The sequence below is a fragment of the Aotus nancymaae genome, unplaced genomic scaffold, assembly GCF_030222135.1.
Source record: "Aotus nancymaae isolate 86718 unplaced genomic scaffold, 86718_ANA_hifiasm-v0.15.2.pri h1tg000014l, whole genome shotgun sequence".
NCBI lineage: Eukaryota > Metazoa > Chordata > Mammalia > Primates > Aotidae > Aotus > Aotus nancymaae.
Window position 1 is genome coordinate 71,555,837 of NW_026988425.1, and position 12,271 is coordinate 71,568,107.

The window sequence follows — 12,271 nt, forward strand, 5'->3', positions numbered from 1 at the left end:
TATCTTAAACTCCTGTCTTTCCAGGAAAGCTTCTGGAATTTTTGTTTTGTTTGTTTTGGTCTCAAGGGCACGAGGGGAGAACCTAACAGGCTGCGGGCGAGCCCCACAGAGTTCAGCACGCCGTTCCCCGCAGCGACACTACTTCTGAACGCAGGAGCGACTGCCCGTCCTGGCTCCCTCCAGGAGAATGGAGGCAAACGTACATTCGAGGGTCTCAAAACCTGGAGTTCGAAACGTCTCAGTTCCTCCGTGTTAGTTCCTCTTTCCCCGGGTTCGGAGGCCACCTGTGCGGCAGGGCACACCTACCACTCTCATAGCCTTCGGAACCGGCAACCCGCCGACCGCTGGCTCCAGCCGGTGGGAGTAAGAAGCTGAACGGAAGGAAGGAGAGTCGGGAGCGCGGTCGCTCGCTGGCTGGCTCAGGGGACGCCGAGTGGGGGCGCCGGCGCGCTCGGGCGGGGTGCGCGCGCCGTCGCCGCGTCACCAGCGTGCGGCACGTGCCCGTGTTTACGTACCTCGTGGAGCCGCCGACGTCAGCAGTCGAATGGCAACATTGTGGCGATGCTGAGGCGCAGAGTTTAGGAGACGCGTTCTTCAGTCAGGCCGATCCCCGGTTTTCCGCAGCAGCAGCGGGGGCGGGGAGCTTGACCTGGGCGAGCGACCGGGACGCACACAGCGCCGGCCCGACCCCGCGGGACCCGCACCTCACCTCCGGAGCGCCGAAGACGCAGCTCCACGGCCCCGCGCGGGCGGCGGCGGGCGGCCGCTAAGCGCTATGGCAGCGCGGGGCTTGTAAACAGATCCGGCCGCACGTGACCATGTGAACTACCTGCTCGCAGGACGTGTATTGTCCTTCCCGCGAGCCGCGCCACAAAGGAGCTAGGCGGTCAGAGTACGGAGGGACTGGCGAGCGAGCCGGGTGAGCCGGCCAGCGCACTAAGATGGCTGAAGGCGCCCGGCGAGGGTGAGCGGGGGGCGCGGCGCAGCCAGGGGATAGTCCTCGGGCGGACTGGGCCAGCGGCCCTCCCGCGCGGCGAGAAGCCGGAGCCACCATGTCGTTCGCGCTGGAGGAGACACTCGAGTCGGACTGGGTGGCTGTGCGACCCCATGTGTTTGAGGAGCGCGAGAAGCACAAATTCGTCTTTATTGTGGCCTGGAACGAGATTGAGGGCAAGTTTGCCATAACCTGCCACAACCGGACGGCCCAGAGGCAGAGGAGCGGCTCCCGGGAGCAGGCGGGGGCGCGATGTGGCGCCGAGGCCGGCGCAGCTCCGTCCGACGGGAGCCGCGGGCCCGGCAGCCCGGCTGGCAGGGGCCGGCCCGAGGCTACTGCCTCTGCACCTCCAGTTAGAAGCCCCGGGACCCGGCGGAGCCCGGCCTTGGCGGAGGGCGGCTCTCCTCGGAGCACTCGCAGCCTTCTGGGGGACCCGCGGCTGCGGAGTCCGGGCAGCAAAGGGGCGGAGAGTCGTCTTAGGAGCCCAGTGCGGGCCAAACCCAGCCCTGTTCTGAGAACGTCTGAAGCCAGCGATGCGACGGAGGCCACTGCTGCGGCAGCCCGGCTGGCGCCCAGAGAGGCCCCGCTGTCCTCTGTACGGATAGTGAGCGCCTCCGGGACGGTCTCCGAGGAGATCGAGGTGCTGGAAATGGTGAAGGAGGATGAAGCGCCTCTGGCGCTCTCGGACGCGGAGCAGCAGCCGCCCGCCACCGAGCTGGAGTCTCCGGCCGAAGAGTGCAGCTGGGCCGGACTCTTCTCTTTCCACGATCTGCGCGCGGTGCACCAGCAGCTGTGCTCGGTGAACTCGCAGTTGGAGCCGTGCCTGCCGGTGTTCCCCGAAGAACCTTCGGGCATGTGGACTGTGCTGTTCGGGGGCGCCCCCGAGATGACCGAGCAGGAAATCGACACTCTGTGTTACCAGCTCCAGGTCTACCTGGGCCATGGCCTGGACACCTGCGGCTGGAAGATTCTCTCCCAGGTGCTCTTCACCGAGACCGACGATCCCGAGGAGTATTACGAAAGCCTTAGCGAGCTGCGGCAGAAGGGCTACGAAGAAGTGCTTCAGCGGGCCAGGAAGCGCATCCAGGAGGTGAGTGAGTGAGCTATTAGTCTGGGCTCTACTGGTCGCTTTTGGTTTACTGGCTAAAGCAAAGGCTGGATGTGCGCAGGTGGGACGGTTGCTTTTCTGGACAAGAGGAAACTAAGAGGGGTTCCTGATCTATCTTCCTATTCATCCCCCTCGGTGGCTGTCTTTAATTGGCTCTCTGAAGGACCTTCGTCTTTATTTCTTCCCCCGTTTATCAAATGTTAAGTGCGCTCTATGTACTACTCAGTACTGGTAATGCGCAATTAAAGCCACTCAGAAAAGGGTGTTCTGTAAGCATAGGCTACATGAGCTTTTTTCTGCTTCTAAACCTCTTTCCAGCAGGTACTGCCCAGATACCAACTCTTCTTTGTCCGTGTCATGTTTATTTATTGAAAATAGATTGTCTTACGGAGCAAAGTTGATCTTCTGTTTTGATTCTTTTTTATGCAGCGTGGCAACCTACGCAAATTTAAAGTTCGTTATTTATTTATTTTTATGTATTTTTCACCTGGGTGCAGGTGGGCTAAGGCCGAAAAGGGCGTTAGCCAAAGTTCGTTTTTAAACGAGTGACCTGTCCAAGTGAAAAAGCACCAAGTAGCCAAAGCAAATTTATTTTTAAAAGGTTTAAAAAAATTTTTTTTTTCTTAAGGACTATCTTGGGTCTTTACAGATGGCTCAGGTTTCACTCCTGTTTTAGGAAGAAATAAAGGTTCTGCGCAGGAATGTTCATTGTATTTTTGTACTTAGTGTAAAAGAAGTACAAAAGCCTTTTCAAACTACTTAATCCTTAAAATAACAAAAAATAATGGAAAAAAGGGTCTGAATGGGTATACATACAGAGTTCTAGAATGTGTAAGAAATGTGTAATTCTTGCTTGCTCACCAGCTTCTGCTGAAGGAACTTTACTAAAAAAGTCTTTTAAAATTTACTTAGTTTCCCCTAATGGACACAAGTAGTTTCTCAAAGCAAATTACTATTTTTACTATTTTTTTTTTCTTTTTTTTTGAGACGGAGTTTCGCTCTTATTACCCAGGCTGGAGTGCAATGGCACGATCTCAGCTCACTGCAACCTCCGCCTCCTGGGTTCAAGCAATTCTCCTGCCTCAGCCTCCCAAGTAGCTGGGACTACAGGCGTGTGCCACCACGACCAGCTAATTTTTTTGTATTTTTAGTAGAGACGGGGTTTCACCGTGTTGACCAGTATGGTCTCGATCTCTTGACCTCGTGATCCACCCGCCTCAGCCTCCCAAAGTGCTGGGATTATAGGCGTGAGCCACCGCGCCCGGCCAGATATTTTTCTTTATTAAACTTGAGTACTTAGGAAATGTTTCTCATTTATACCATAGTACTCTTACACCTTCCTGAATCCAGATTTTCACTCTTTCCTTTTGGTTTACTGCATGCGAAATGTTACTCACTGTAACATGATCCTAGGGTTCCAGGGATGTGTTTTTATTTCTCTTTTTAATCACCTCACTTCGGAAGTCTGTTCTACCTTAAATTCTTTTGAAGGAAGTCACAGGAATCTTAAATGACCACGTATATTCTCAAAAGTGTTTGGTTAATACTGACCTGTATTTCTCTTAAACGGCAAGAACAAAGTGCTTTCTCTTAGTAGATTTACAGATTTTTTTTTTTTTTTTTAGACAAGTTTTGCTCTTGTTGTCCAGGCTGGAGTGCAGTGGCGCAATCTCAGCTCATTGCAACCTCCGCCTCCCGGGTTCAAGGGATTCTCCTGTCTCAGCCTCTCAAGTAGCTGGGACTAGAGGCATGCACCACCATGTCCAGCTAATTTTTTGTGTTTAGTAGAAAGGGGGTTTCACCATGTTGGTCAATCTGGTCTTGAACTTGTGACCTCAGGTGATCTGCCCGCCTTGGCCACCCAAAGTGCTGGGATTACAGGCGTAAGCCACAGCGCCCGGCCTAAACTACATATTTTAAAAAATCCCAACCTAAGTAAGGGCCTGGCGCCGTGTCTCACGCCTGTAATCCCAGCACTCTGGGAAGCCGAGGTGGGCAGTTCACGAGGTCAGGAGTTTGAGAGCAGCCTGACCAACATGGTGAAACTCCATCTCTAAAATAAATAATAAATTCCTAAGTAAGTAGGCCTGAGATCGAGACCATCCTGGCCACCTTTTTAGATACTCAGAAAAAGCGACTGTCTCCAGTTTTTTTATTCAAATGGGTCAAAAATAAGCTCTCAAAAAATACAATTTTCTAGAACTCTTTAAAAAGGGGATTACATTAAAAAAATCTTTTTAATTAGGAAAATTTAGGTTCTCTTGACCATACAAAAAAAAATTTTTTTTTTTTTTGAGACAGTCTCATTGTCGCCCAGGCTGAAGTGCAGTGATGCCATCTCGGCTCAGTGCAACCTCCTTCTCCCGTGATTCTCTTGCCTCAGCCTCCTGAGTAGCTGGGATTACAGGTGTGCGCCACCATGCCTGGCTAATTTTTGTATTTTTATTAGAGGGGGTTTCACCATGTTGGTCAGGCTGGTCTTGAACTCCTTACCTCAGGTGATCTTAACCCGCCTTGGCTTCCCAAAGTGCTAGGATTACAGGCATGCACTACGACCGGCAACTTAAATATTTGAAAATAGCTATCAAGGACAACAAATAGGATCACTAATAATACCTACCCTGACTTCTACTGGAGATTGTGTGTTGAGATTATGTTGAGGGAGGAGGGAAGTGTGGTGTGATTGGTTGGTGATATCTGCCATGGGCATGATAATGGAAGTGTATAGGATGCTAGCCATTTATTTGTCTTAAGCTAATTAAATTTAACTTGCTTTCTTAATCGTTGCAGTAACATTTTTAGAGATGTTATCATGTTTGTATAATTCTATTGCCTTAGTTTGTGGAATTGGCTGTACCTTTTCAAGCTAGGTTTATCTGATAAAATCAATTACATTCTTGAGAATGTTACTTAGAATACTTAGTCTTTTGGTGCCTTAGAATATTTAGTCCATATGTTACTTAGAATATTTAGTCTTTTGGTCACGTAGAATAATTTGTCCTTTTCCTTTAATTTCTATGAATCTAGTTTTTGGTCTTTTTTCCTACAATATTCCTTTGCCTGTCCATTTAAAGGTTTCAACTTAAAACCACCTGTTTTTGTTCAAAATGGTCAAGAAAGTCAGGAAATTGTTGAAAGGTTTTTTTTTTTTTTTTTTTTTTTTTTTCAATAGAACAGATTGTACAACTAGATTGTAAGCTTTTCAAGGTCCTTGGTCTTGGCAATATCTTGGAACTCTCTTCTTTGCCACCCCTAGTTCAGGACCACACATTTTATCAGCACTTTTAATTAGTGGATAAAGGAAACCAGAGAAGTTTTAAAAATTAAGTTATTTTTATTATTGCAAGAATTTAAAGAACTTAGGAGGCATGTCCTTTTAATGTGAAGTTGTGGGTAAGTAAAATTTTTATAAGTTGGTAATTGTAAATTCCTTAAAGGACAGCGTTTTTAAAATGAGAAATTTTTCTTTTTGTGTACCTGACAGTACTTCAAAGGAAAATTTCTTAAAACCTAAATAAATTCCTCAATAAGAGGTTTTTACTTCAATAAGAGGTATATTCCCTGTAAGAGAGTCTATGGATGGGTTTTAATGGGGTGTCCTGCAAAATTTTATATGTGTGGGCATGTGTGCATTTTTAGTGAGAAAGGCTTTTAAAGGTGTTCCTCAGAGAATTTTAAAACCACCATTGTGGGTGGGCACAGTGGCTCACGGCTGTAATCCTAGCACTTTGGGAGGACGAGGCAGATGGATCACTTGGGGCCAGGAGTTCAAGACTAGTCTGGCCAACATGGTGAAACCCCGTCTCTACTAAAAATAGAAAAATTAGCCATGTGCGGTGGCGCACACCTGTAGTCCCAGGTACCTGCGCTCCAGGCTGGGCGACAGAGCAAGACTCTGTCTCAAAAACAAACAAACAAAAAAACACCACACCACCACCATTGTAAGTTACCTGCTTTGTAAGCTTAGGGCACACCTCTTAATTTTTGTAATACCATAATGATTTCATACAGGTCATACGAAGTACTCCCATATCTTTGTCTTTTGAAATAGTGAAGAATTAAGCCTTAGGTTTTCTGCTAAAAGTTTTTGTTAAGAATTTACAAGTTTGTTTAACAGGAAATTATTATAGTTCATGTGGACTTAAGAGTTTATACATTACTAATAAGAAATTATTTAAGAGAAATGAGTTGTAAGGTTGTATACCTTGGTTACTGCAGGTTTAGTTTCATACTGCAATGAAAAAGCAAATGTGGCAATAATGTGAGTCACCAGAATGTTTTGGTTTCTCAGTGCATTTAAAAGTTATGTTTATGCTGTAAGTTATGTTTCTTGGGGCTAAATCCAAATGAAATGTGAAATTTGTTACTGGGATATTTGACTTTGGACTTTTACAAGAGTTTACTATCAGAAGCACTGTTTATACAATAGGCACTGAATTGGTCCTTAAATGAATGCAGGTGCCACCAAGACCTCTTTGAACAGTTTTCAGCAGTAGTCTTGGTTGTTGGTCAGAGCTGAGGTTTGTATTAGTGTGTGTGCATTGGTGGCCCATACTGCAGATTAGGTTTGACCTGGATTTTAAAAGTAATGGTTTCTGTTTAAGAGCAGCTATTCAAGAAATTATTAATTGTGGTGCTTTAGATAGTAAACTTTAATTATGATAGTATGCTTGATTAAGATCTAATCATCAGTGTTCATTTTGGAATTTATTATGTTTATAAAGATGTGCTCAATTCTAACTTCTCTTCAGTTGAAACCACTGTTTGGAAGTAGCGTGTGTTTTCAAAATTAGCCATGTAAGCCACGTAATAAATAGCCTGTTGAGTGTTTGTAGTCAGAAGGACCTCGGTTGAAAATAGGACTCACCACTTCTGATGACCTGCTTAGTTATTTAACCTTTTTTAAAAAGGAGAGGGTGGGAAATAATTAAAGGATGTCTTAAGATTTAAGTGTAAGACAGTATGAGTTTGCATCTGAGTCACAGTACCAAAATTTTATTTTAAAAAAAGACACTATTAGAAAGGGCCTAACAACAAAAGATACTTCCAGGAAGTGTTGTTTTCTCTTTTTTCATGTAATAAGGATTATCCAGTTGTCCCCTCAGCCCTTCTTGTAGGGATTGTGACTAATATTTATTGGCACTATTTAGGTATTGGGCTCTTTACGTTAGCTATCTCCTTCCATTCTCTTCACAATCTGTTGAGGTAAGTGGGTGTTTTATACCTATTTTACTGAAGCAGAAATTGAGACTTAAAGAGGTCCTGTGGACTTTGCCAAGGCTAAACAGCTGAGTTACCAAGCTCCGATGAAAGCCTAGATTTGTCTTAATCCAAATTTGTGCCTTTTCTGCCATGCCTTGTGGCCTGATGGGTTTCTTGATCCAAAGGACTACATTCCTTTCCTGAAGAGAAGGGACATCAATCGCTACTCTTGAGAATTGGGGAGTGGTATTATTTTAAAATTGTAGTCAATTCAATAATGACTTTTTTTTTTTTTTTTTTTTAAAGACATGGTCTCACTCTGTTGCCCAGTTGAGAGTACAGTGGTGCGATCTCAGCTCATTGCAACCTCCGCCTCCTGGGTTCAAGCAATTCTTGTGCTTCAGCCTCCCAAGTAGCTGAGATTACACATGCATGCCACTACTTAATAATGACTTTTAAATTAAGATAACTCATTTCAAATTAATTATGACAAGCATGAAGTAGGGCAGTTTGAATGTTGTGTTTTAGAGAAAGGAGTTGCCTAGTGGTACAAGGATAGGTTTATGTTAGAGAAGAGTACCCAATTGTGGGTGGTTTTGTTTGTTTTGTTTTTGTATCTTAATGGCTCAGCTGGAAACAGCTCCTAATTTTTGAGGTGATTTTACTGAAGGGGCAAGGAGCTGAAATAGGAGGAAGTTTTTACAGGTGTCCTCCCAAGGACAGCTTTGGGTCCTTAGAAAATTACTTTTCTAATTTTCTTGAAAATTTGATTTGTTATAAAACTCAAGTCCTGCTAAAACCCCAACTATATACATTAGAGAAATGATAGTACTTTAGGAGTCCTGGGATGCCATCTGTCTTTCACTGGGCCAGCAAGCCATGACCTATGATTACGTATAAATAAATGGTGGGAGCAGGCTGCTATTTATAGGGAAGGATATAATATGATTGCAATGGAGAGAGCTGTTCTGTCTGGTTGGAAGTATTGAAACATAGGCTATTACATGTTGAGAATGTAAGGGAACTGTAGACTTTTTGGATGGAGGATATGTCAACATTGTAGCTTGATGCCTTGTCTAACCATCTTATACTCCCATGAAAATACTGCAGACTGCTTTTGTAACATACAGTTAAAGAATAATGAAACTAAATGAATTTGTGGGATTCTTAAAGTAGTGATGAAAGACTTGAAAGTTGGAAGCCATTAAAATATTTTGATTCTAATCATTTTCTTCAATCCTGTACCCAAATATACTTTTAGACAGTTTTTTGCATCACTGAAAAAGGCATAAGTATAGAAAAATGAATATGCCTCTAGGTTAGGGCTTCTATAAAACAAAAACATGGAGGCTGGTAGCAGGATGTCAACCTTCCTGGTAATTTTTTTTTTTTTTTTTTTGAGACGGCATCTTGCTCTGTTGCCCAGGCTGGAGTGTAATGGCGTGGTCTCGGCTCACTGCAACCTCTGCCTCCCAGGTTCAAGCACTTCTCCTGCCTCAGCCTCCTGAATAGCTGGAATTACAGGAGCCTGCCCCACGCCTGGCTACTTTTTGTATTTTTATAGAGAACGGGGTTTCACCGTGTTGGCCAGGCTGGTCTTGAGCTCTTGACCTCGTGATCTGCCCACCTCAGCCTACCAAAGTGCTGGGATTACAGGCATGAGCTACTGCACCTGGCCCCTTCTTGGTAATTAATTTGTGTAATGGTTTTTCTGCTTGCTGTTTAACATCATAAGATGTCCAGTCCACCAGATATTTCTTCTTCTTTTTCTTTTCTTTTTTTTTTTTTGGAGACAGAGTCTTGCACTGTTGCTCAGGCTGGAGTGCAGTGGCGTGATCTCGGCTCACTGCAGCCTCCACCTCCCGGGTTCTAGCAATTCTCCTGCCTCAGCCTCCTGAGTAGCTGGGATTACAGGCACACATCACCACACCCAGCTAATTTTTGTATTTTTAGTAGAGATAAAAATACAGTGTTGGCCAGGTTGGTCTTGAACTCCTGACCTCAGGTGATCCACCAGCCTCAGCCTCCCAAAGTGCTGATACTACAAGCGTGAGCCTTCATGCCCAGCCCGGATATTTCATAGACATGAAGTCTGGGGATGTTTCCTCCTTGCTAAAATGAGGCTAACTTAGACAACACTTCACAATGTTATTACAGGGCTGTGTGTGTGTCTGAGAGAGATGGGAGAGAAGGGAATAGATGGGTGGGAAAATTGGTTTGTCAAACTTAGCAGCTGCTGTTTCTGAGTTAGCTGTCTTATCTTTGAAAATTCTGACATGTAATTTTAATCAGCCTGTTACTGTCTTCATTTCTGCTTTATTTGACCTTTCATTAACTATAAAACTTTTTTTTTTTTTTTTTGAGACAGAGTCTCCCTCTGTCACCCAGCCTGGAGTACAGTGGTGCGATCTCAGCTCATTGCAACCTCCACCTCCCAGATTCAAGTGAGTTTCCTGTCTCAGCTTCCCAAGTAGCTGGGATTATAGGCATCTGCCACCATGCTCAGCTAATTTTTGTATTTTTAATATAGATGGGGTTTCATGGTGTTGGCCAGGCTGTTGTGGAACTCCTGACCTCATGATCCACCTGCCTCTGCCTCCCAAAGTGCTGGAATTAACAAGCGTCAGCCACTGCACCCAGCCAACTATAAAACATTTTTGATGATAGGTCTTGAAAGCACAAGATGAGCCCTCTTGCTCCATGAATGGTTAAATGTATGTGTGCCTTTTTTTTTTTTTTTCTTTTTCTTTTTTTCTGTAATGAGAAGTTTCCTGTGGCTCTTTTCACTCTCTAAAAGGCCAGGACCTGCTTCCTCTGAATCTGCCCAAATCACTCATTTGTTGTTAGGAGAAAAATTACTAAGTTCCAAGAGTAAGAGACACATAGGCACTGAAGACTTAAGTAATAGTTCTTGTTACTATTTGTTTTTCTGGTGGAGATAATGAAGTTCATTTGGTTTTTCAGGCTTCTTGTAGGGGACTTGATAATACCAAGTAGCCTTAACACAGCGTATCTAAGTTATTAAATTGCATGAGTGGGATAGAAGAATTTATTCAGCAAAAGGCCAGAAAATTTTCAGTTGTTTTCCTAAATGTGAGGATTGTCCTTTATGCTTGTCCTTGAATTTTAAATTAAATATAATTACAATTCTATATAGTAGACTCTTTAAGACTGTAGTGAAGGTTCTATAAAATGGGCTGTGAAATAAAAATAGGACTGATGGGTTAGACATTTCAGAGGAGGATTTTTTCCTTTTATTTTTTAAGATGGAGTTTCGCTCTTTCAGGCTGGAGTGCAGTGGCGCGATCTCAGCTCATTGTAGCCTCCACCTTCTGGTTTCAAGTGATTCCTCTGCCTCAGCCTCCTGAATAGCTGGGATTACAGGCACACACCACCATGCCCAGCTTATTTTTGTATTTTTAGTAGAGACGGGTTTCACCATGTTGGCCAGGCTGGTTTCGAACTCTTGACCTTGTGATCAGCCCACGTTAGTCTCCCAAAGTGCTGGGAATACAGGCGTGAGCCACTGAACGTGGCCCCCACAGAGGAGGATTCTTAAGGATAAATGTATGAAGTTACTTTAATGATTTGGGGTTTTATTTATAACTCAGGTTTGAGGGTAGTGGCTAGGGTCTTAGTTTATTCAACAAATAGTAGTATAGGAACTGGGAAAATGCAGTGATTAACACTTTCTTTGGGAAGAAATTTTAAATAAAATTGGTCACCAAGTAATCCTGGTGCTTGGAATTGGTTGAGGCAGGGTACTTTTTTAGAAGCATCCCACTACACTGTCTTTAGTGATTATTGGGAAAAAAAAATTAAATGGATATGGCTCAGGAAAATCTGTACTTTTGTTCTGATTGTAATACTAGTTGCTTGACTTTATGCTGTTAACTAGCCTTTTTGGACCTTAGTTTTTTGTTTGTAAAGTGAGGTAAGTATAGTCTCTCTCTCTCTTTTTTTTTTTTTAAAGATGGGGTTTCACAATGATGGCCAGGCTTGTCTTGAACTCCTGACCTCAGGTGATCCACCCACCTCGGCCTCCCAAAGTGCTAGGATTACAGGCATAAGCCACTGTGCCCAGCCTGGTATAGCCTCTTTTTAAAGGATCCACAGTAGTTGACAGGCACAGTGTGGCAAGGGTTGGGACCTGAGCAACTTGTTTTTTTTGAGACGAGGCCTCGCTCTGTCACCCAGCTTGGAGTGCAGTGGCATGATTTCAGCTCAATGCAACCTCTGCCTCCCAGGTTCAATCGGTTCTTCTGCCTCAGTCTCCTGAGTAGCTGTAGTAGTAGAGGCGTCTGCCACCATGCCCAACCTTTTTTTCTTTTTTTTTTTCTTTTTGAGACAGAGTTTCGCTCTTGTTGCCCAGGCTGGAGTGCAATGGCGTGATCTCAGCTCACAGCAACCTCCGCCTGTTGGTTCCAGCAATTCTCCTGCCTCAGCCTCCCAAGTATCTTGGATTGCAGGCATGTGCCACCACGCCCGGCTAATTTTGTATTTTTAGTAGAGACGGGGTTTTTCCATGTTGTTCAGTCTGGTCTGGAACTCCCGACCTCAGGTGATCCACCCGCCTCGGCCTCCCAAAGTTCTGGCATTACAGGTGTGAGCCACTGCACCCGGCCTGTATCCAGGTTTAGATGTCCCTGCAATAAGATGACTGTCAAAGTCACAACACTTCTAATATTACTAGTGTTTTTAGGCTTTGAGACAGCCGTAATTTATTTTGGAGGACAGAGGGCATTTGAGTACAGCAATAGTGTTCCTTTTGTGCGTGTGTTTGTCCTTACATCCTTCATTACCTATACTTCAAATTTTCTGTTCTTTTTTTCACTTCTCCCTGTGGTTTGTAGTATTAAAACTGCATTTCTGATCAGTTTTTGGTAACTGAAAATTATACTTGCAAAATGAATGCTTAGTTATTAAAATTATTTCTCTAAGCCTACCTTTCTATTCGCCGTCCTATC

General features: G+C 44.4%; 1 protein-coding gene across 1 annotated transcript in view; it reads left to right on the plus strand.

The window, feature by feature from the left end:
• The first annotated feature begins 538 nt into the window (after positions 1 to 538).
• The window catches only part of JMY (junction mediating and regulatory protein, p53 cofactor), a 103,912-nt gene continuing 92,179 nt past the window's right edge, over positions 539 to 12,271 (plus strand). The window contains exon 1 of the mRNA XM_021673224.2: positions 539 to 2,084. Coding sequence (XP_021528899.2) covers positions 1,053 to 2,084 — 1,032 coding nt within the window. The 5' untranslated portion in view covers positions 539 to 1,052. The remainder of the gene's footprint in view (positions 2,085 to 12,271) is intronic.